This window comes from Ptychodera flava, chromosome 6 (assembly GCF_041260155.1).
Source record: "Ptychodera flava strain L36383 chromosome 6, AS_Pfla_20210202, whole genome shotgun sequence".
Lineage (NCBI taxonomy): Eukaryota > Metazoa > Hemichordata > Enteropneusta > Ptychoderidae > Ptychodera > Ptychodera flava.
Genome location: NC_091933.1, coordinates 35,367,202 through 35,392,583, shown reverse-complemented (window position 1 = coordinate 35,392,583; position 25,382 = coordinate 35,367,202). Strand labels below are relative to the sequence as shown.

The 25,382-nt window shown below is 36.3% G+C and overlaps 1 protein-coding gene across 10 annotated transcripts in view; it reads left to right on the top strand.

Annotated features, from left to right (window-relative positions):
* The window catches only part of LOC139135603 (inositol 1,4,5-trisphosphate receptor-like), a 129,994-nt gene extending 105,435 nt beyond the window's left edge, over positions 1 to 24,559 (top strand). For 9 of the 10 annotated variants that reach the window (XM_070703081.1, XM_070703083.1, XM_070703076.1 and 6 more), the window contains 15 exons: positions 291 to 401; positions 986 to 1,081; positions 1,368 to 1,505; positions 2,318 to 2,425; positions 2,693 to 2,885; positions 3,361 to 3,483; positions 4,531 to 4,703; positions 5,059 to 5,223; positions 5,868 to 6,066; positions 6,418 to 6,615; positions 7,038 to 7,261; positions 7,566 to 7,731; positions 8,181 to 8,341; positions 16,478 to 16,639; positions 21,472 to 24,559. In XM_070703081.1, coding sequence (XP_070559182.1) covers positions 291 to 401; positions 986 to 1,081; positions 1,368 to 1,505; positions 2,318 to 2,425; positions 2,693 to 2,885; positions 3,361 to 3,483; positions 4,531 to 4,703; positions 5,059 to 5,223; positions 5,868 to 6,066; positions 6,418 to 6,615; positions 7,038 to 7,261; positions 7,566 to 7,731; positions 8,181 to 8,341; positions 16,478 to 16,639; positions 21,472 to 21,546 — 2,292 coding nt within the window. In that variant the 3' untranslated portion in view covers positions 21,547 to 24,559. The remainder of the gene's footprint in view (positions 1 to 290; positions 402 to 985; positions 1,082 to 1,367; positions 1,506 to 2,317; positions 2,426 to 2,692; positions 2,886 to 3,360; positions 3,484 to 4,530; positions 4,704 to 5,058; positions 5,224 to 5,867; positions 6,067 to 6,417; positions 6,616 to 7,037; positions 7,262 to 7,565; positions 7,732 to 8,180; positions 8,342 to 16,477; positions 16,640 to 21,471) is intronic. The other variant, XM_070703084.1, reaches the window with a different exon arrangement.
* The last annotated feature ends 823 nt before the right edge of the window (positions 24,560 to 25,382 follow it).

The following is a 25,382-nucleotide window of genomic DNA, read 5'->3' as shown; positions in this document are numbered from 1 at the left end:
AAATGTGGTGCAACTAATGACTATAAAACAAGAAAAAGACACAAATGTCGTTTCTGAAGTAATAATTTGACAGGTGCTGTGAAATTCTTATTTAGGATTTTAAGCCAGAATATAACTTTATTATGTTATTACGATAAACAACCACTTTAAACTTCACATCATCCTCTTTCTAATGACTCCGGTCACCAAACAGAAGGCAAGGAAAGGATGGACATTGTTAACACAATTTTAGAACACTGTAAATTATTGACCTATAGGGAACTAAACCAACAACATTTTTCTATTGACAGAATGCAATAGCCAGTCATGAATCCAATGGAATTGATATTATCATAGCGTTGATATTGAATGATATTAATCCACTTGGTAAACACAGGATGGATTTAGTCTTAGAGCTCAAGGTAAGCCACTCTCAGTTTAAGGTCAACAGCTTTTAGACAGTTTATAATTTAAAATCTGCGGTGAACTTCTACTTTCTAGTAAGTTCGTTTTTTACCAGATTTTAGGTATCTTAGATCCCCATGATGCATCATATTGTAAACCCATCACCTGAAAGGAATAGACATGAAACTCAAACACCTGCTACCATAATCTCACCGGTTTTCTTTCTTATAAAATCTTTCAATATTTATCATAGCCAGGTAGAATTGTTTGCCTTTATTTTCCAGTCAACTTGGCCCTTGAGACTCCAGGAGAACTCTATAGTTTAAGATCTAGTTCATGTGCATGCTTTGCGAGTCAAACAAAACCAGAAATTTGAACCCATAGTTTCTTAAAATGATACTGGCTGAATTTGTCAATCATAGAGGTGTTTATAGTTATAGGATAAAAAGCTATACGGAACATGTCTGTGTGAGAATGTGCCTGCAGATTTCTTCATAAATTAAAACTGTGTATTAAGAAACTGTACCATATATGGAGACACCCAACAATAGATATTTGTAAGCAATTCTCTCAAGCAAACTTTTGACTCTTCCTTTTTCAGAACAATGCATCCAAGCTGTTACTTGCCATCATGGAAAGCAGACATGACAGTGAGAATGCTGAGAGGATTCTCTACAATATGAGTCCAAAACAATTGGTAAGATATGCATGGCCTTTGACCTTTTTTTCAGAGTCAATAGAATCAATAAAGATAATCATGTGTGAGTCAGTGTGGTTGCATTGCAAACCTTTTGGTTGCATTGCAAACCTTTTGGGTACATTTCAAATCTTTTGGTCGGTGCATTTCAAACCTCTTGGCTGCATTGCAAACCTTTGTGGTGCATTCCAAACCTTGTTCCAAATCTTGTAAATATTGAAACATTTTGGCTGGTAAAGACCTCCATGCCCACTAACACAATACATCATGTATCTGTACTTTGCAGGTTGATGTGATCAAACAGGCGTACATGCAAGAGGAGTTAGAGGAGGACAATGAGGAGGAGGAGATTGCAGACGATGATGATGGAGGGCCTGCATCCCCCAGGGAAGTGGGACACAACATTTACATTTTAGCCCATCAGGTGAGCTCCCCTGCTAAAAGTTGACATACTCATGTACATGAGTGATTCCTATGAAGATTAGTACCATACGTACATGTATGTGTTTCGTATGGAGAATCAAAGGGGGGGGGGGGGGGGAGGAATTTATCCTGCAAGATTTCGTTGACCCTCCAGTCAAGTACAGATTTTATCCACTCAAGATCTCCCAAAACAAGTACTTGGTAAATCAAAGAGTAGATTTATTTCACAATTCAAAAATGGGCAAAACTTTTGTTAGCGGAACTACATAAGTCATTAAGTAAGTCAAGATAGTGTGATACAAATGATGTAATTTATGTCGTATTTAAGGGCTTATTACCGTGCATAGACAATAAATTAATTCATTCACATTTCTTATGTACTGTTGGTGTGCTGATTTTTTCAAAACAAAAAAAAAGCTTTATGTCTCTAACATTTTCAAGTTGTGTAGCTATTGATTTTTTCCTTTGTAATAATATATCTTAAGTAATGAAAGAATGGTTAATACGGATTGTGGAATTCTGGTAAAATAGACCTTGGAAATGAGTTTCAAGTTTTACTGATGCTTTAACATCAGAAATATTGAACAAATCTGACATACTGTAAGCCTAAGCAAACAATTTTTGAGTCCATCGATGAGGAAATCCAATCAGCAAGTGAATGTTCCTGGACAAGCTTCAACACAAGTTATGCGGTCTAGTCAGCCAGTCCTACATACATTCTCTATTATACAAGGGAAACTTGATCCAAAAATATCGTGAAACAACTTTTTCATCACAAACATGAAACTCTTTGTTTTCTGTCTCTTTCTGCAGCTGGCACAGCACAATAAAGAGCTAGCAGACCTGTTAAAACCATTAAATTGCGTTGATAATGGTAAACCTGCATTAGACTACTATGCAAAACATACTGCTCAAATTGAGGTGAGTCAAACTTTGTACAGTGTTGTTCATCATGTTGTCTCCCTCTACAAACAATACAAGGAAGATACTACCATATACTATCAAATGCAATGGAAGTATTCCATTGTTCTTAGTCATGGCTTTCTTACCGTGAGAATAAAGAGATAGTTTTTGCAGAGCAAATCTGAAAAGAGTTTTCTTGTTCTTCAAATGACACGTAGTCTTTACCAACCTCTCTAGTTCTGACCCCTGACCTTTGACCTTGTCTTTCCTGGGTTTTTTCCATAGATTGTGCGGCATGACCGTACGATGGAACAGATAGTTTTTCCAGTACCACAAGTGTGTGAGTACCTGACCAAAGAAACACAACAACACCTTTATCAGACTGCAGAGAGAGACGACCAAGGTAGCAAGGTCTCTGATTTCTTTGAAAAGACAGACGATCTTTTCATGGAAATGAAATGGCAAAGAAAACTCAGAGGTGAGTTGGTTTGACCAAAGTATTTTCCAGCCATTAAATTTAAAAGGACAACCATTTGTAGAAAGGGGACAGTGTCAATACCCCCATCCCCTCAAAATTGTATCACATTCTACCCATATCTCTGTTCCGTCTTTGTCATTTATCTCAATATGTTTCTTTTAGCCCAGGCAGACAGCAGAATGAAAGTTTAACAAGTGCGTCTCCAAACTCTAAATTGCTAACTTGTTGAGTCTATTGAGGAATTGCTTGAAATTTCTTTGAGTCAGCTGTATACCAGTATATGTCACATGAAAAGTTTTTATGAATTAAAGAATGCTGTTAAACCATGACCTATCAGACTTTCAGATGGAAAGAACACTTTTGTATCACATCTTCTTTTCCGGAGTGGTTCACTTTCCCTTCCAGCGGAACAAGTTTTCAATCGCAGCATCTCATGAGAATATTTTTACTGACTTTATCCTATTTCTGTTGACAGCACAACCACTACTGTATTGGTTCAGCAGTAACATGTCTCTGTGGAGTACAATCTCATTCAATTTAGCAGTACTTATCAATCTGTTGGTTGCTTTCTTCTATCCGTTTGACGAAGGAACGCGGGGTAAGGATTTGTTTTATTGTTCCTCGGTCCTCTGTAAGACCACCATTCCCACACCAACAGTAATGTCACCTTGTACCAAACAATGAGTTTCCAGTCAATGCTTTGTTTATATCCATTGCACAGATGAGGTTTATTTCTCAACCCTTGACATTATCACAGTCTGATGTAGTCACAACAATATTCAGCCTCCCCCATGTCTGAATCGAAAGTGATAAGAGCTATTAATCCTTTGAGCGCTGCAGTTTTTCCCACTAAAATTATAGTGTGCAACATTTTTACCAATTTTGTGAATTTTTCTGTAATTTTTTTGACAATTTCGGACCAAATGAGCACCACATTTTATTGGCTTCAGATTTTTATCAAAATTTAAAAAAAGTTGACTGGTGTATGTTTTAATGTAGGGGACGAAAATTGACTTGGCACTCAAAGGGTTAAATGCAAAGAAATCATTGACGGAGACAAGGCATTTGTGTATCTTTATTATGTGTGTTTCTCCAATACAGCAAAGTGATGTTTCAAATATGTCTGCCCATAATGAAAAATCTTTGATCTTCCTCAGCAGTTGCCTTAATTAATGTTAGATTATTTCATAAAAAGTGATTGTACTTGTGTTTTAGTTCGTCTTCAACAAATTTTTAAAGAAATTTGTTCGTAATGCATCATCCAACGGGCGAATGCCCCAAGTACAGGATGAGATACCCTTAACCCACAACCCAAAGAAGCAATGAGGACTGAAGTGCCTTGCTCAAGGGCACAATATCGTGCTGGAGTCTCGAACTCACCATCCTCTGACAGTGAGTCTGTTACTCTGGACCTACCGGGTCTCGAACTCACCACCCTCCGACAGTGGATCAGGTACCCTATAAACCACTGCTGCAAGGTGCCTTCTATGTAAGGATTGACAGCATCAAGAAAACTTTGTCCATGTAATTATATCAAACATCACTTGAAATTCTCCTACTTTTTTGTAGTAAAAGTAGGAATTACCAGATGTTTTTTGAGCTATTTCTAGTATTTTCTTTTCATGTTGATTACTCCACATTACAGAATTGGACATGCGGCTTTCCGGTCTTGTATGGACGGCCATGTTTGTGTCAATAGCTATTGTAGTAACATTACCCAGACAGTCTGGTATCAGAACTTTGGTTGCATCAACAGTACTACGATTGATATTCTCTGTCGGGTTGGAACCTACACTCTGGTTGCTAGGAGCAATAAATGTGAGTAGAATACGTCACAACAAGGGTGTGTTCCACTGAATTTTTCAGAGCTATTACACTTCAGAATTTTATCATGCCCTGGCATCAAAAAATGGAGTACCAGTAATTCATAAACAAGTTATTTTGGAATGCGATATTTTGATCTGAAAGAATTGACAAATTTGTTGTTAAGGTTGCTAGAATCAGAATATTGAATTACATATCAGAAAACTTTGAACTGGTCAGCTACATAATTTAGTATCTTACTTATCATTACCATGGTTACAAGAGGATGTAATTAATTTCTCTTCCACAAACAAATGGCTTTCTGTTATTAATCAACAATTTCCATTCATCTATGCGTTTGTAACCATAGGTACTCAACAAGGGAGTGTATCTTGTCAGTTTCCTTGGCAACCGGGGAACCTTCAACAGAGGGATGAAGGCCATGCTGATGGACATGGAGTTTCTCTATCACATATTCTACCTGGTCATCTGTGTACTGGGACTCTGCGTCCATGAATTTTTCTACAGTATTCTGGTAAGTTGCTCCTTTTGTAATCATTGTCTACTGAAAAAGTGGGGTTGTTTGGATATGACATTCCCATGGCAGCGAATGTGATCTATCTTCATTATTGAGTGCTGAGACATTTCCAGTGTAAGGTTTAGTTTAGTACAACTTGTTGAAATTTCTTACTGATTGTGAGGTTGAATGTTCATAGCAGTGACTATCCTGCGATAGCACTACTTGGAAAGAGGTGATAATTGAAATTTTCTGACAAGTAGTTCTGTACCCCATGCCCTTTTGGGGGGCAAATGATCACTGGCCCTGATCTTGAATGTAAGTTGGAATGCAGTAGTCAAAATACAATGATGATAGCTTAATGAATGAATAAATTAATGAATGATGTGATGTTAAACGTAGGATCAGTGTTATGCAAGATTCAAACATCATCATTTGGACAACATGTTATAGGAATGACTTGTGACATTGGAAGGCGAAATCATACTTTGAAAATCACAGTCTTTAACATAATACCCATCAGTAATAATCAACATACTTAGCCTGATGTACTGATTTGGTATGTGACATTTGCAAGTGAGAATGACATACGATACTCTACAATCTTGATAATACTTTGTGCAGTGCAATAATTTGCTGTCTTACTGCCTTTTTTCCCCCAGTTACTTGATGTGGTGTACCAAGAAGAAACATTGCTGAATGTGATCAAATCAGTGACTCGTAACGGTCGTTCTATTATCCTGACTGCTGTTCTAGCTGTCATACTCGTCTATCTCTTCTCAATTGTTGGGTTCCTTTTCTTCCAAGACGACTTCATGATTGAAGTTGAAGAACTGCCTGCTCCAAAACTCATCGATTCAGGTGAGAAAACTGTATCAGGGCATTTGCACCAAATTTAGCAGTTTGTGAATGATAGATTGTACATGATACTTAAATGTAATTATAGGTCATCAATATTATGGCCAGATGGTCTGACAGTACACACTGTGATGTATGCGCATACCAGTTCCACACTCAAAGTAAACCCTTGATTTCAACAATCAAGTTCACGGTACCCCCTGGTTGCATTACAATGTGTTACAAGCTCAATCTACTAAGTTTCCTGAGAATATGTCAAGAGTTGCCCCATGTAGAACAATTTATTGCAAACATATTTTAAGGGTAATAGGTCCATTCATAACATTCAAATATTCTTCTTTCAATCCTATGCAGGTACTACGGCGAAAGTAGCAGTAGCTGGTAGTGGCAGTCTTGCTGGTGCTGTTATTGGTGCTACAACCACGGTGCTGGGTGCCGGTGCTGCTGGGACGTCTCGGATGGCCGTTGATTCTGATGATGTGTGTACCGCTGACAAATGTGATGACAGCTCACAAAATATTGATACGTTGGTGAATCAACTGAACAAAACATGTAAGGATGTCTCCACTAATGTGTCAATTTCTTCAGGCAAAATGTGATTAGTGAACAGTTTCTGATGATGTGTCAGTGTCATGTTCTATGAGAACCCTAGCAACTGTATCTTTTAGAGGTGTAGCTGAACTTCACTTGACAATATGTTAGATCACATGACAATATTGCATAAGAATGTAACAAGATTTGCAATGTGGATGTGTCAACTATATTGGTACCACTCTCCCCTACTGACATAGAAATCCTGCCATGTATTATCTAAAGTGTATTGAAGTATTGTTCAAAGATCCATATGAAAAAGAAAGTATTTTGTCGTTTTTCCAAGGAATGTTTCTCTCTTTGTTGTGTGAAAAGAAAATTTGGAATAATAGTTCCAAAAATTGAAGGACTCACTGACAAATGAAAAATGTACGGATGCCCAGTTTCAGGTAAAACAGCCACCAAACTTCATCCTGACGACTACATCACTGGAGATGCGACTGTGACGGATGGAATACCGATGGAAGGGACAGATGAGGAGGAAGATGACGGCAGTAGCAAACAGAGATCCTGTGACACACTGATTATGTGTATAGTAACAGCAATGAATCAAGGCTTGCGCAATGGTGGAGGAATTGGCGATGTTCTCAGACCTCCCTCCAGTAAGGTATGATTGCATGGACAATTTCCCACATTTTATCAGATTAACAGAATCAGCCAGTATTACATATGTAATGTGGAGAGACAAATCTCTGATGAAACTCCCACCATTTGAAATCTGCAGAAGTTTGTCTGGATAGATTGGTAGGTAATAAGCATCTGAACATGAGAAAATGAGCAAGTCTTTGTTTGGTGAATAGCGCCCTCTACAGCTCACATTGCATAAAAATATCAGTTTGTGGTATTGATATGATGCCATTGTGTACACTCACATTCATAGCACTTTGATGTTTTGTTTATCCATCTTACAGGAGCCATTGTTTGTAGCCAGAGTGGTCTATGATCTTCTCTTCTTCTTTGTCATCATAATTATTGTACTCAATCTCATCTTTGGTGTCATCATTGACACTTTTGCCGACCTGAGAAGTGAAAAACAACAGAAGGAAGAGATTTTGAAGAATACATGCTTCATCTGTGGTATGTAGTCACTTGTAAAACCCTTGATTGTGTTTTCAATTCTTGCATGAGTCTTGTGTCGTTTGTCAAAATATGATTTTTAAGCATGAGGACTGCACCGTCACTACATATGTTCTAAATATTATGATCAAAATCTGATTGTTTTCTGTATCATATGAAAAAGTGTAGGCCTATGTGACATGCACAAAAAAACTTTTCTCATGATCACATGTCATAAAATAAATGCTGGAAACATTGAGAAGATGAACATACAGCCACAGCTAAGAAATCCTTTACATATACAGTACAAGCGTACCTATAATGAATGGACTGCCTACCTTGTTTTGAGAAGTGGGCTTGTAATGTTAGCCGAGTAGTGTTAGTTCATGTACTTGTATCGAGGCTCAGGTACAAGACAGCATTCATCTGTTTAATTTCTGAACCCAAGTGTCTATTTATCTATTCTGTAGGTTTGGATAGATCATCGTTTGACAACAAAACAGTGAGTTTTGAAGAACACATCAAAGAAGAACACAATATGTGGCATTACCTGTACTTCATTGTCTTGGTCAAGGTCAAAGATCCCACTGAGTTTACAGGACCAGAGAGTTACGTCTATGCCATGATCAAGGTGAGTTGTACTGAGACCTGTTTCAAACATGTGTCGCCTCTCTGTGGTCTGTGTGAAGTAAACAGTACAGTAAATGAGGTAGAGATACTGGTGATCTATTTAAACAGGAACTTCCCCTATAAAAGCCGGATTATCGTAAATCTATGCAAATGTAAAAAAGCCACGCTACTGATCAGACGCGCTGTGTTCAGTCCCAGAATCCCATGATTTTGCCATGCTTCAGGCGTTCATTGTCATTAAATCTTGCGTATGATGTCTGTAAATATAAAGCGACTTCATTTGAGTCGAAAATAAACTGACAAAATGTTCAGTTTTTTGTTGGAGAACACATATATTTCAAAATGTGTTCCATGTGCGACCATTCGACCCTCTTTGCATATGTCACGAAAGTGCCCATCATAATAATTATTCAAATTTATCATACGGTCAAAGCGATGCTATGAGAATTCAAAAACTTCCGCCCAGTGTATGCAAATAGCTGCGTCATCAGTAATCCCCCTTTTGTGCACCCATGGTTCTGTAAGTTCCAGTTTAAAGCGGCGGTTCAGGATCACTTGTTTTCGGATTAGTATATCTACTCCGCCTAATCAAACATGGGTCAGTTTTAGTGTCAAAATTTGCTTTATTGCATTGTACCCAATTTATTCCAATCGTTTAGCACATTTAATGTACATGAAAGAAACTGGCCACTGCACACCAAATGTTCAGTATTGACTATTGGGAATCGAGCGCTGTCCACTCAATCTGAGCACTCAATCTTGAGAAAGCTTTTTCATGTGACTGAAACTGCATTCACTTAGATGTTCAGAAAGGGTGAATCATCTATTCTGAAAGTACATTAACGTTTCAAAGTAAAACAATAATTATTCAGTGTAGACAGGAACAATATGAAAAAGCGAAAACGCAATCACTTTTGATTTTCTACCTCACTCTGGAAGTCCAAAACTATTGATTTGCACCATCGTATAGTTATGGTTCTCACAAATTCGCATGAACTTGATCATGGGACTAGATCAAAGTGAAATAATATAGCAATTTTACGTGGCATAAAGAACTCTAAAATATTATTTTTATAAAATTTTTTCTATAACACAACTTTACTTGTAGACCGACGCAGAATGTAAGTAGGTCACAGCAGATAAAAAGCAAATTACATCCAGATATATCTAACAACTTGAAGGTAGCCTATGTCAGCACATCTCCAGTGTAAACTGAAAACATCTGTATGATACTAGTCTTTGCCATCTCAGCATCTGATGTCAACTTGGTAAGATCAAGTCTCCCCCTGAGATGCAGTTTGACATTTCAACTATGTCACGAAACAGCTGTAATAAAGCATATCAACTGCATCGAGCGCCAGGGAACATGGCAGTTCATAATGCAATTTGTGCCCCCAGTGTGTGTATTATGTAGCTGGCTATTACTAGTGAATGTATGGGCTAGGCGCCATCCAATATGCATGTATGAGTGTTTTTGTCATGTTAAACTGCTGATGTGAAATCGTTTTAGATCTACCAGCTGGTTGTGGTGTATGGTATTTATGTTCATAAACAGACAGACAATATACATTACAGTTTACATGGAACATTTCATTGCAGTTGTATCTTTGATGAACTGCTTTTTTGCATTCATCTGAGTCACTGGGTAAAACCCAATTATTCATGCAACATTTTGGCGGCTTCATAAGAGAGAAATTGTCAGAGAATTCACAAAGATTTAGATTAATTTTGCAGCAAAAGTTGGTGATGTGTTTTCTCATTGAAACACAGAAATTATTTTTTGGGTTCATGTAACTGTTTAATATGCTTTTACAATTTCACTGGCAAGTTGCAGCAGTTTAATTCTGATGGCCTTGTCTAGTTTGAAAAGATTTGATAAAAGTTTAGCCAATTTGTTGTTCAGACATAGTCACGACACAAATGATATAGTGTTTGATTTTAATCTAAATATAAATTTTGTCAATTTGTTTGTTGCTGTAACATTTACACAACATGAAGGATCCGTGGCAAGCTCTATTTGCATATCCAATCTGTACAACAATCAGCTTTGAAAAAAAAAGAAAAGATTTTAATTGAAAAAAAAACAATAAAAAGTCATACTCAATATTTCTTACTGTTGTTAATTACTGTATACGATATGCACATCTGCATGAGGTACAAAAAATTACATGAGCATGATAAGAGCAAAGGTTATGAATTTGATCAGCTACACTGATACTGCGACTGAAACGGTCACTGATAAATAGCAATACGTGTCTTCTAACACCATATTGCTTTGCCAGTCACGTAATAACTGTTTGTATTGTGGCAGTGCCGAGTTTCCAGTTTGAAATTGTTTGGGTGATTAAATGGCTGAACAAAGTCTCTTTGATGAGAAACACATCAGCATTAGATGCAATTAGCTTATTCCGCTTCTCTTATGAATTTGAAAGACTGTCAGTTTACCTCGTGGACATTTTGATAAATTGATATATGATTGGTAGATTTGAGATGTTAAAGTTTTATCGTTTCTTTTTTTTTTTTGCTGGTGATCATGCGAAAGATAAATAGGCATAACATCCTTAGTAAATCAAATTTTATCATCAGATTGATTCTTTTTTTAACCAAAAATATTAGATCTGCTGTTGTGATTACATTTTGTCAATAAATTGATTCTTTTTTTAACCAGAGATATCAGATCTGCCGCTGTGATTACATTTTACGGTGTAGTAATCTTACATTTTGACAGTGTAATGCAATATGAGACAGTAATCAATACAGTCCAGATGAAAATATTTTCTACAGAATACACTGACAAAGCATGACAGGTAGCTTTCAATATACTGGTACATGTACATGCTAGGGCTTCAATACAAACATCTGGTGGGGTGTACCATTGTGTGCATGTCAAACGTTCCTGTTTGAAGTAACAGTGTTGAAAGACAGTAAGGAGTTACAGGAGGTGAACTTTTGACTGTCCACTGAAGTGTATACAGTTATTTCAACTGAATGGAGTACAATTACTACATGAAGCCGAGTTATAAGTTACCCTGTATCTCAGCCATTCACAACACATGCATACACCTACAGATCTATCATTTATAATAGTGAGTTTGATAAAACGTAGTCTAATCAAGCTACAGATGAAACTTTCACTGCCAATCAAATGAAACAATTCTAGAAAATTCCTGTGTCATGTCTATGGAAAAGTACTAGTGTACACAGTGTCATGGAGATTGCAATGGTATACAGATAGCTGATGAAGTTCTGATTCACAGCTGTTGAAAAGCATTATGGACACTGCTAAAGCAAGAAGACACAATTTCATAATTTCAGGAGAACTTATTCAGAGTTCACACCATCTCTCCACTGCTTCGTGATTCAATATAATGCTTGCATACCTATGGCATGAACCATTCCACTTAGGGGGGTTGCATGTTACATCATGATCTTTGCTCAATATCAATTGAAATTACAGGCAGTAATCACAGTAATTTGTGAAACCAAGATTTATATCTTGGTCAGGTTTACTTTTTTTATTTGTCAAACGGTTGTATGTAAGTTGAGTCAGAAAGATATGGAAATTCATGCAAATGACATGCAAATACTCCAATCTGGCAGGGTCAGGTTTTGTGAATTAATAATATTTCATTCTTCAAATACTATACAAGGAAAAGACTGTTTTGTTTTGCGATAAAGTACTCAGAGTGGGAATAGGAGTCATTTCAATATTGCTTATCACAATTTTAATCATTTTGTTTGATTGTAAGGCTTTTTATTCCTATTTAAAAGAATAGATATTATGTAAAACAAAATTACCAAATTTTTGTACATAAACTAGTTACTTATGAGATTTAAATGTCACAATGGCAAGCTTTTTACTCAATTTTTGTTACTTATACTAACATTGAGTTTTTTACCTGAAATAAGTAGTCATTTCATTCTTTGAGTAAACTTTTGCTACCACACTAAACTTCAGATTCTCTGCTTTTTGAAAGTTGTATAGTATTATCATTGGAGGGTTTTCCTGTCACTTTTGTTGTCAAGTTTTGCTTTGAAATAGTGTGTGTCACAAACATACAGGGTTGTCTTGTATGAATATGCTAAGTGCAGATCACAGTCAATTAGTACAATACATGTGGCTGCGTTCATTAATATGACTGTGAGCTGTCTTGGAGAACAGTTCACAATGTTTTATTTGATGGTACATCCCACCGGGCAAAATAGTCGTAATTTACCCACCCAACCTACATTCAAGGTAGGCTATAAATCATTGCAAACACATTTCACTGTCCAAATTCACCAGTGCACAGCCTTGAAGTTTCCTCTCAGGTGTGATTTCTTAAGAAGGGACTCTCTCATTGTGTTGAAATCCAGACATCCCAAAAGACTTGCAGTCTCATGTGTCAAAGTGCAGTTCAGTCGCCCACAATAAAAGTAAAAGAGTGTGTCGTAGTTTTTGTCCAAGGACAATGATTAGCCATTGATGTAAAACTTGGCTTAATTAGAGTTAAGTCTGTGTTATTGATGCTTCACAAACATCTGCATTGCAAAATAACAACCTTTATTGTGAGACTATAAAAGTCCCCATCATTGACAGAACAACTAATAGACATCGGAAGTATAGAGATAATGTGTAGCTGGAACCTGCATACTAAGGAAAAGAAACTTGAATACCCTAGACTTGATTAAATAAAGGATAACCCTTAAGGAAACTGGGCTCAAACATCATTATAAGAAATCGAGTTTACTTAAGGGTCATTTTATAACTGGACCCCCTGAGATTGATGTTTTGTTAAATTGTTCAGTATGGGCAGTTGTCTACAGTCTTGCCAAATAATGATTAAAATGACAGAAAACTGTATGTACAGTAATAAAGAAACATACTGTAGATAGAATGGCTGCATGTCCTTGTTAATATACACTATGGCTGTCACTTACCAGTGAAAATCTTGAAAGAGAGATCGCTGCTGCTCTGTACAATAATGGCTCCTCTCTGTACCCAACCCAAGGGCAACATATCCTTTTCTGTGGACAGATGCAGGATGGATTGTCGTTCTTTCTATTTCAGTCATGGATATTAGTTCAGCTCCATTCTATATTATTTTATCATTGTGTATTATGTAAAATTAATTTAACAAATGTGTTCAATTGACAAAAATGCATTCTTTATTTCAGTCAGAGAAACATTTCTTTTGGAACATGCACTGTCAGACTTCTTAAAATTTCTCTCAAGTTGCAGCAGATGATGCTATCAGCAGCATCTGTTATTTCTGCATTTGTTAGTTCAGCAGTTTAATACAGAGAGAGAAAGTCATTAATATCATTTTCTTGTAAAATGAATGGTGTATTTATAGTCTGTAAGATGACGTGGTGAGTGAATCTGCAAATTCAACATGAGATATGAATTAGTTGCGATCTTGAATTATCAATTTCATTTGTGAAATATCATTATGTGCTGGATATTCTTCTAATGTCACACTTGCAAAGTTTATCCGTATCAGATTTTCATATTTAAAAAAATCATAAGATTGTTCTCAAAAGGCACTTTTGAACTTCTGTCACAGTCAATACCATGACTCTGTTTGTCTTCTTTATAAACATAGAAACTTAGTGAAGATTTATTTGATTTTACTTTGTTTCATTATAAGAGTAACTTAGTATTAAGAAGACAAGAAGGAGCATAAATGTTCTGTTTACACAGTACATGAAAAATTCTCTCTCTGAGTAAGGGCTAACTTGAAAGGTTAACGTTGCAGAAACATGATTTTGTTACCAAAGCAAAGATTCAAAATTTTGTGACTCAAGTTCTGGGTCATTAGAGAAAACAGGAAGATCAATATTTGATAACTGTGATTGTTTCTAGTGGTAGCCGTCCGTGTACAAGTCTGAATGACATGTTCAAATTTCTAGTCAGGCAGACTGTGGCAATTCCAAAGTGCATTACCTGTGCATCACAGATTAAAGTGTTCATGTTTTATGTACATCACACATCCATTACAGAGACAATTTCCCGCCTAATCTCATGTCATTTTACCTTGCGGCTCCCCAACACTGCCTTGTAAAGAGGACAGTTCTCTCCGGCTTTCACCACATACGTCATCATCACAAACCTACACAGTGCTTTAACCATGAAATTTCATACATGGCTACACCTATGTTAGCTGTGTCCTTGCACGCTTCATGTACTTCAATAGAGCAGAACAAATCTGCTGACAAATACCAAGTATTTAGTTGTCATATATTTATGAAGCAAGGTGATGCCTTTCCTGAGGCTGTTGCACTCAATTTGTCCCCTCTATAGGAATTCCATTCAAAAAACTTTTGTCCATGACAACTCTGGTGCGTTGCCTCCAGGTATGCGTAGTTCATTTTCCATCGACATCATAATTTTGAAAAACAGAAAAGTTGATTTCAGAACTGTTCATGCATGATACATCTGGATTTCTATTGATTTGCATGGCAGTGAAAATATTTACAGAACCTTGCCAAAGGTTTAATTCATAGCCAGCTAGCATTTCATGTTCTTTGGAAATATACAATTGGCACCTCTGAAGTTAAGGTTGGTTTGATAAGCATAAAAAATATGAGACTTTTCTCTACAGTTTGAGTTACAGTTGTTTGTGTGTGGGGGTTGTGGTTGCTGACAGTTGAAGTAGTTTGAGTGTATATAACTGGGCATACAAGTGTCTGTGTTTATACAATCTCAGGTGTTCCAATATGTGTTAATGGCCCCAACAGTTGGATTTCAGTGTTGACCTGCAACGTATCCAGTGAGCGGTTTGCACAATCCCTTGTCCATCATTTTCATGAACTTGTGTCTGTTCTAGTGTTTTGCAAATCACACATATTATGTCCTATTCCTGGCATATGGATGTATGGTGAAACCTAGGTGTGATGAATTCATGATAAAAAAGATAACTTTCAATTGCTATTTTCACGTATAAAAAGCCGACCCAAGGACAAAGATGTAAATGCATGCACAGATGTACACATATAACTCCTAGTCATATTTGACTAAGAATTCATAAAGTTAATACAATAATATATAAATTTGGAGTTTTATGGATGATTTAATATTTCTATTCTCAGCTAAATTGACAAGCATGTGGTAGTAACCACAAGCTATGCAATAGGCTATGCTGTACTTGTTTCAGCATTAGATAATCATCAACAGCCAGGGGCCACTATATTCTTACATCTTTAAATTGTGACAATTGTAACAAACTAAATCAGACATCTTGAAAGGGTAAAAAACACAAGTGAACTGGTCGCATGTCATTTCCAGCAGCATTACAGATGGCGTCACTCTTCTTCTTCTCCGAGTTATGTGAAGTGAAAGGCGCTTGTATTACTAAAGTGAACAATCAGTATAAAGATCTCTACTGAAAGAAAAAGGGAGATTTATCCTGACAGCTCAAAGCAGTAATCACAGATGTTGTTATAATCAAGTGTAATTTAAGCTGACTTGGAGAGTGATGAAATTTTCTGATGCGATTTCCTTTTTATGGATGTCAAATTGAAAGCTTTGTTGTTAGCATGGCTAATAATTCTGTGAAGTGCTTTTTCCTACTTCATCTGCCCTGACTTAGAACTATGAGAGTGTCTATAAGTAACATGATTCTGTCACAGTATTGGTGAGATAAGTGACCTCCCTGTCAAATTGATTTTTCCACCTGGATCAAGAACTTCAGTATCCTGCTTCATTGTCAATAAAACAGAAATAACATTTGTACATGTACATACGTAGACAGACTGTTTGATATTCACAGACAAATTAAATTTATTCCACAGACTCCTACCACGTATACCGGTCTATCAAAGAAGTCAAAATTATTCATAAAGGCTCTGGAATACTAGGACAGTGTTGATAAACTGTTATGGACTTCTTCTGTCAACCCTTTGTAAGATGATATAAGTACATACAAATTTGAGCTGAAATCTCTTCCCATGTATATACATACAGTACAATGTTGATTCTTCAGAATTAAGTGACAGACCGGCATAGTTTAAAACAAATCTACAACATTAAGCCAGATTGCTTGAAAACAGATAGAGATATTGACAGTGCACAAAACACATTTGTATGTCTGTGTAGTTGTTTATGATTACTGGCTTCTAAACTTCCTGATTAACACTCTTATTCGGTATCCAACAGGATAAAAATTTGGAGTGGTTTCCAAGGATGCGTGCTATGTCACTAGCAGCTGATGAAGGGGAAGGTGAACAGAATGAACTACGGAATCTTCAAGCCCAGCTGGAAAGTACAACCAAATTGGTTCAGGTTTTATCAGCTCAGCTGACAGAACTCAAAGATCAGGTACTTATATATCTGTCAACATCTTTTAGATGGAAGGGGAAGCATCATAATTAATGATCCATGAAATGATTGATTGACATTGAAGTTGATGTGGTATTCCTTCCTATTAGAACAACCCTACCTTTGAAATACTTACATTATCAAGTCAAACTTCTAACAACTTTTCAAAATGATGGTTTTATGATTTCAAGTTTACTGAAAATCCAGCCTTTGTTTATCAGAGTCAATGGCTTTTTCAGCTTCTTACCTGTTGGAATGGGAGAGTTTCCTGTCTTCGGAGGTATGTAAGAGTGCCTTCAACAGCATACTCCGAGTTCCAAAACCGAGTCGGACTTACAAGTCCGAGTACTCGGACTTGTATACTCCGAGTAAAACTGCTTACTCGGACTTGCATACTCCGAGTACACGGCCTACTCGGACTTGTATACTCCGAGTACATGACCTACTCGGAGTTGAATACGCCGAGTTACACTTGCTTATAGAAAAACAATGCTGGAAAAACACAGGAAATATTCGATCTTGTGATAAAAATTTGCAAACAGCGTATACAGTACATAAACTTCGAGTTGCTCAGAGAAAAGAGTTGTTACAATGTTATTATTAACGCGATCTGTCTGATCTCTGTATCTTGTACAACACGCTCAAGTCATTGTCGTTGTCAAGTGTAGCTACCGTCACGCAAATTATGGGTTTGTCTTATCTTTTCGTTTCATTACCGAAACAGATCTTGACTTGAATGACATAACTTGAATTGGGCACAACAAGTGAACAACGTTTCATGATCACCCCGATGTATTACAGTGAGTTATTAGAACACGGACGCCATTATCGAATAACCTGTCGACCTGTGACGTCATGGCCTTGGGTTGCTAGCGTGGCGAGGCCATGATAGACTTGCCCAAGCATTTTAGGCATATTTATGTCTTGCTAAAACAATTAAACTAATAATTTTTCAAAATAAAATGAGCACAGTGCGCTCGTATATAGTATGAACCCAGTGCGAGTGACCACTTGGTCGTAAATAATGACCTGACTTGACCTGTGATGTCATGCATTGATTTCGCTAATTGAACTGTGCGATATTAAACTGAGTAACTGGCTGGACTTGCCTGAAGTTTATTGGTTTTACTGTAAATGTTACGTCTAAGTCATCTTTCAAAAAACTACGCTGCCGGCCGCGACAGCAGCTTTCTTCTGAGGGTAAAATCACAGTCCCTCTTTGTGGAGGGACTTTGGTCCCGACCATGGTTTGCGCAAAAGATTACAAGACATCGTGAAAATGAAATTCTTTTTTCAAAAGAGCAGATTTTTGACATATCGATCCGCGCTAGACGTAAACTCTGTGAGTAATAAAATACCATTTTTCGACAGATTGTTTCTTGTCCGGCATGGCAAAATATGCATTTATAGGAACACGTATTACTCGGCGTATTCAACTCAGAGTAGGCCATGTACTCGGAGTATACAAGTCCGAGTAAGCAGTTTTACTCGGAGAATGCAAGTCCGAGTACTCGGACTTGCAAGTCCGACTCGGTTTTGGAACTCGGAGTGTATGGTTTGAGATACTCCTACATACCTGGTCTTCGACTTCAATGTTCAGTTGAGTCAATCATACATTGTTAATTTTTTTGCGTTTAATCTTAATTCTCTCTCTTAAAGGAGGATATTAGAGCTCAGTTGGTATAGAACAAGGAAACTTCCAATTTACAAAAAAGCAACCCAGAATTTACATTGTTGAAATGCGAACAAATAAGGAGGGCATGTGATATGATAATCCGGATGTGACATCAACACCACCCCATTCAATTTGCATATTATGTTGTATGATACCCAGAAAGTGATCACACCTCAAACAGGTCACGAATGCATGTATTGTCTTCTCATGTTTACTTACTAAATTATTGGACCAATGTATCAAAATCTAGAAATATTGTGTTACTAAAAGAATGGAAAAGTTAATTGATAACTTAAAATTAGTTTCCTAGGTTTTGGAATCATGGCTTCCTGGGTACTGCCCAGAGGAAGAAATACTACCTTGGGTGTATCCATGCAACATGAAAATGGTTGTTAATAATTTAAGAGTGCGTGTTTTTACACATTTGTAGCAATGTTCCAATAAATCCATAGAATATGGTCATAACTCACATTTTCCAAATATGAGTGATTCTCGTAAAGCTTCTGCATTTTACAGCTCTGTAGCTTCAGAGCGTGTTACTTTCACAAAGAATCATGAAATGTTTATTGGTTGTGCGTTACTGATTTGAAATACGGAAATTTATTAGTTTTCACCCCTATGTATAGTAAGTCATAAACAGTGTCACTTTTTCATTGACTTGCGATTTTACGCACTGGCAAATTCTGGTGTGTGAATGGGTTTATCAAAGTTTACTCCAGTATTAAATGTCATACCCACCGTGTTATTTAGTACTATGTTTAGTAATATGTGATATTTGATTTTAGGTAAACAAATAATGAACTTTATTATAAAATGAATTTGATGTGAAAAGGGAAGTCATTCCAAATATATTCCCCTGTTCGCTTTAAGAAATAGTCCATAATTACCATTCAGACTTCAGATTAATTTAACGCTTCAGAAATATCAAAAAAGTGTTCCGTTAGCGTTTGGTTGATATATGATATACCAGCAAAGATGATCAGGTAACTTCCAACCTGAGTTTCCTGGCAACCTTGCTTGAATTACTAGAGATGTCAACCAAGCATGTGATATAATTTGTCATGTGCACAGATCGTGAAAGGTTACTCACACTGAAATAACTCCAGCAAATTCCTGGTAATTACCAATGAACAGGTCAACCATGAAGGTTATAAGTTCTTTAACCCCTAGCCAAAACACCCAGTGTCAAGCTCAGCTTAAGAAGGAAATTTAAGAAATTTCAATAACGACTTTCTGTATTGCTAAATTTTATGTTATCTGACCACGTCAACAAACAGCTGTAACATGTTTGATGATTTCAGAAGGTGAACAGCTTCCGCTTTCAACTTTGTAGTTATTCCCTGACTTTGGGATTATGTTCTACCACACGGGAATTCCAATGAGAGACATATATCTATGACCTCTGAATAACGAGTACTGCTAATAGAGATCACTTTCTCCACAACGTATTCCCAGTGACACATTCTTTTAGTGTGGGACCTTCATTTACTTTGCGATGAATCCACCATCAGTTATGTGACGCCCATCCCCTCACATCCAGTTTCATCAGCATTCGGAGTGAGATCGTCTTGGCCAGGCAACCTCATAGGCATACACAGTGGTTGTTCAGCATGCTTTGCACATACCGACCACAATCACCCCTTTCATTTCTCTTTGTCCCAGTCCCATCAAAATATACAAGGTCTGAAGAATTTGAAATAAACCTATGTTCTCCACTTTGGGTTTTTTATGCGGGAGATGTGTCGTGTTAGCCCGTAGGAAAAAGTGTGGTTTATATAGTTTGATGTCAGTTTAAAGATGTTGAATATCATTGATCAAGAGAAACATGTTAAGAATATCCAACATATAAGTCATAACCAGCCATGCACTTTTCAATGTGCAAATAATAATAAAAAGTTTTGAATTGCACAGAAAGACTTTAATCATGAAATGCAACTGTGGTCCAAGTATACTGTTGTTATCAAGATAGCTCATTATCTTGTGTAAGGTCACATCATATCTTGATTTTCATAAAGCCTTGATGGGAAAATACCACTGAAACTTGACAAAACCTTTAAAATATCGATGATTATGTGTTCAACTCCATATTTAATAACTTAATTAGAAAATATTTCATTCTGCAAGTGCATTGTGATATGAGTTGTGTATTCACATCACTATTTTTATACTTCTGGGCAGACACTTGATCAGAAATGTTAAAACTTATTTCATTTGTACTGTATTCATATTCGATGGCAAAAGCATGCCCTTCCATGAAAAAAATCCAACATGTTGCTGTAAAGGATAAATTTAATGGGTTTTTTTAGTGACATTGCAGTATATTCTGCTTTGGCCGTTAATGTTTCCATCAGCACAACCTATTTAAATATTTACAGGAAAAGTACACAGTGTTGTTTATGACTTATCTGTTGCCATTCATCAACAAAATAATATATTATGTTATGTTTCACTGTCACGTTACATGGAGTAAATGGTTAGGGACAATTAGAAAGTTTAAAAAAATAACTATCACCGATCAAAGATTCTAACCTGAACCTGTAGAAACTTATAAACTTTCTGAAGGGTATTTAGAAACACTTATTACATGCCTCGTATATCGAACGTCGCGCGCTCCATAGGATTCAATGGTAACTCGCCGATGACGTCGCGGGCCGCATAGTCATCACTGGACTGAAAGTGAACCAGAACTATTTTCAACTTGAAAACTTTTCGACGTAAAAGTCTTGAAATTGCATGTTTTGCACAGAAAATCCGGTTTTTGGAAAATTTCGCATAAAAATATTGATAAACCGCATAACAGTAGTTTAAATATATCAATGCGCCATTCGATGATGAAAATCGTTCTATTTTTAACCGTTTTTTCGTCTAAAATGAAAATAAGCATTAGGCTATAATTTGCCAATAAACGTAAATATTTTTGGTGCAAACTGAGTAAGAGAGGCATGTAATAAAAATATTATAGCCCAAACAAGGACTATGTACCCTCGGGGCAGGAGACCATTTGCCCTCCTTACGTCGGGCAAATGGTCACCTACCCTCGGGCACATAGTCCCATGTTTGGGCTATAACTATCAGTTTTTGGCGTGAACTTGGTATCACAGGAGTGATTTCATGATAAGTAATGTAAGGAGTAATGTAACTGTTTGAACACTTACAGATGACCGAGCAAAGAAAACAGAAGCAGAGAATTGGACTTCTTAGCACACCAACAATGCCTATGAATGCACCATAAGGGAGAGACGGAGAATGTCCATAGCCGAAAGAAATGAAGAAACTCTTAAAGCTCAGTGCATCAAAAAACCTTGAAGGCTTTGTCAAGTTTTTTCACCCAGTGCCTTTCTCTTTTGTTGTTGATGTACTTTACTATCATGGGTAAAATGAAGATGTCTTTTGGGAATTTCTGCAGCTTACTGGACTGGAGTTGTATATACCATTTTGTTATAGAGAACAAGAATTTACATGTAAGTGGAACTTGTTGACAGTCTGGGCAGGATGTTGTATGTAGTTTTAGAACACAAATTACAGTTTTAAGTTTTGCTTTCAATCGCTTACCCAGAGAATTGTACATATGACATTTAGCCAAATGTTGTTGACTTGTCACTTTCATGACAATGAATTATGCTTTATAATGTGTCAGTTTGACCCACAAATGGAAAACAACTAAATTTTCCACAGCGGTTCCAACGCCAAGGAATGCTAAAACAATACAGCTTGTATCAAGTCACAGTTGTCAAGAATATGAGAAATCAACTGTCATGTGTGGACCACAAGCAATATATTAGTGTCAAGTTTCTCTCCTTATTTGCAAACGTTATTTGGGAGACATATTGGTTAAATATCGGAGAGGAAACATCCAACTAACTGCCATTTGAGTAATGGCAAAAACAACGTGCTCCCCTCCTTTCATGTTTGCTGTAGAAGCTACTAAAGGTTAACAGCCACTGAATATCCCGGCAGAGTGTATTGTGAAAATCACAGCCTGCTGCCTTAAAGGAGTCTGAACATAAAATTTGATGCAATGATCGTTGCTACAAGTCATTAAGGGAGATGTCGCCCAGGAAGAGCAATTTGTGAACAATTTGTGGTGTATTTGTACAGATTGCAACTTGCAAATTGAATTGGTCACAGGAAACATGGATATGGTCTGTAATCATCGGGGGATTATGCCGCAAACTAATACATAGGCAGTGTGTTTCTTGAAATCGTGATCAGATAATTTGAGCAACTGCATTTTATTACAGTGCCAGTAGGATAGCGTGACAAAATTCAAAATGTCATTTCACAGCAGTATTAATCCATTAATAGAGCCTTGCCATCAGATCAGTCACCTTTCAACTCAAAACTTTCTACAATATTTTTGTGATATTGACTTTTAGAAACTCACTCGGAAAACATTATTCAATCAGACCACAAAGTGAAATTTCAAAGAACTTGAAAGTAATATATTTTGATATATTGGTATTCAAACATCGATATTTACATGAAGTAGGGTACGCGTAACTTTTGTTTGTTGTGCTGTACAGAGCCATAGTATTATATGAACATTAATTATTCATGATTGAAAACAGTATTGCATCATCCTTGATACATCTTTCCTGTCAATCATCAAAAAACTTTAATTTGGCTAAAATAATAAATTATATATATATAATACCAATAGAAAATATTTAGTAAGAAATGTTTTTCCAAGGTTTGCTTAATAGGTAGATATACATGTATATCATGTTTTATCTGACGTATCATAATTGTTTCATGCCATAAGAAAAGTAAGCAAATCTTTGTAATTTACATAATGTACAAAAACTAATGCTGGCAATATTGCACAATTGAAAGTAGAAAATGAAAAATTGACAATAGAATCATGGTGATAGTACATGAAAGGTGAAAATGATGGTTCTGAAGAAGTTGTACAGTTTTTATCAAAAATTGTGAGCTAACTGAATATGTAACAGTGAGTAGCAGTGAAGTCACTTTTTCCTTGATTGTGTAGTTTGTGAAAAAGGAATTGCACTTCAAAACTCTCAATGTCCCAGAGTTTTGATGCAAACTAACAACAAAAATATTGAATGTTTCACTTGAACTATTTTATTTCCTCAGCCATTTGTGTTGTCTTTCATAACAGACACGAAATGGAATAATAGCTAGGCTATCCTTTCTTGTATTTACTTTCACCAGTCAAGACTTTTCCCCTATCAGGCTCATTAATAGCGAAGAAATGCATTTTGGCTTGCCATGGTAAACACACAATAATGTTTCTATGGGGAGTAGACAATAAACGTGTTGTTTGTCTGAAAAAGTGGATATTCACAACGTCTGTGTGACTATTGTAATCCACAAGAGACAAAACAAGTTTTAGCAAATGAGATGTGAGACCTGCGATAGTCACTATACCTTCTCAGATAATTCCTGACATGAGAATTGTAGGAGTTATTCTCTTAAGATTTGGTTACAGTGTGTATAGAACTCTTTTGTTAGGCTTATTGTTGTAGTTCTTTTCATAAACAGTGCAATTTTTCTTTTTGAAAATAATCCAACTGCATACCCCCCTCCCCCCAACTTCTTAGTGTTTTTGTCAAAGGTTTCCAGTACACACTGGAGTCTATGTACTTGGGGAGATTGAGTTACAGATTTGTACGTTGGTTACAAGTGACAGTGTTTGAAAGATAATTGGCAGACATTTGTGAACACCTGGTTGCAAGCAAAGAAGACAGCTTTGCATGCAAAAGATAAATCATTTGAAATCAATTCAAACCTTAATCAAAACACATTGGCAATAACTGATTGAAATTTTTCTGTCTAACTATGATCGAATATTAATTGTGTTGTGCTGAATGTTGGACCATTTATTACAAATCATTGACTTAATATGTACTCGGATATTGAAATATTTTTGTCGAAATGAACTGCCCCTTTTCATCATTTCATAAAATCAAACTCTTACATACCGTAATAAGGTCACCAATCATCCATTATCTTCTGTATAAGCCATTGTATTTTCCATGGATATGAAGTTTCCTCATCAGATTTCAAAATGTGCCAATTTTGTATTTGTTATTATTATTATTATTTATAAGTGACTTTTGAGAGAAGCCAAAGCCTGGCATTTTCATAGGCATTTTTTGCATTTGCATATTGTGGTTGATACATTGGAATGCATTGAGAAGCTGCTTGTTGACATTTTTGTCAATATGTAAAACTTTGACAAATCAATTTGTGAATAAAAAATTTTTCTGAATATTCATAAACATGGTTAGTATGGCATTCTTTGTTATGTCCTATTGCAACAATTCTTTCAAAGTGATACTATAAACTTTGTTTGGCGTCGAGTGGTTCTTTTCAATTTAACAGAAAGCATCAAGATCCTTGTTTTTTGTGTGACTTACCCTTAGAAAAGGCAAATATGTCTATTGGAAATATCATCACCATATTATAAAATTTGCCAACCGTTGTACCATCTTTGTTTGTAAAAGTAGCCGTCATCATCTAGGAAACAGTATCTCAAGGTATCATCAGTGACAAGTGACTCATAAAACAAACTGAAGTACTGCACTTTTCATTATTGTGCAAGGAGTTTAATTACTTTCATTTTCCAACACTGACCGTAATAGTAAGTCACAAGGCAACTTAACATCCAGCCATTCACAGAAAAGGTTGTTCAGAATTGAAACATTGGCAAGTGCAATCAGGATCACATCATCATCTGTAATTTGAATTGGAATCTGAAAGTTGTTGTTCCCAGATTTGGCAAAACTATCACTGTTGATGTGGTTTTTGTACACGATCTCAATGCATACAAAATTAAAATATATATCAAAGAATTAATTCCTCTAATTTTTCCCGAATTTTAATTTTAAAAATAAACGAGGGAGATGTAGTGTTTAAAAGTACTGTATCCCTAATGCTGAAATGCAGATGATATAAAATATCAAGAATAGTTTCACCAAAATTTTGAGAAAACATCTTGATGACTCAGACTGCAAGAATTAGCGCACTATGATATCTCTGTAGCAATCACTCTCTCAGAGCGTTGTCTCAACTTTTCACACCTGTACAGCATTTAAATGAACC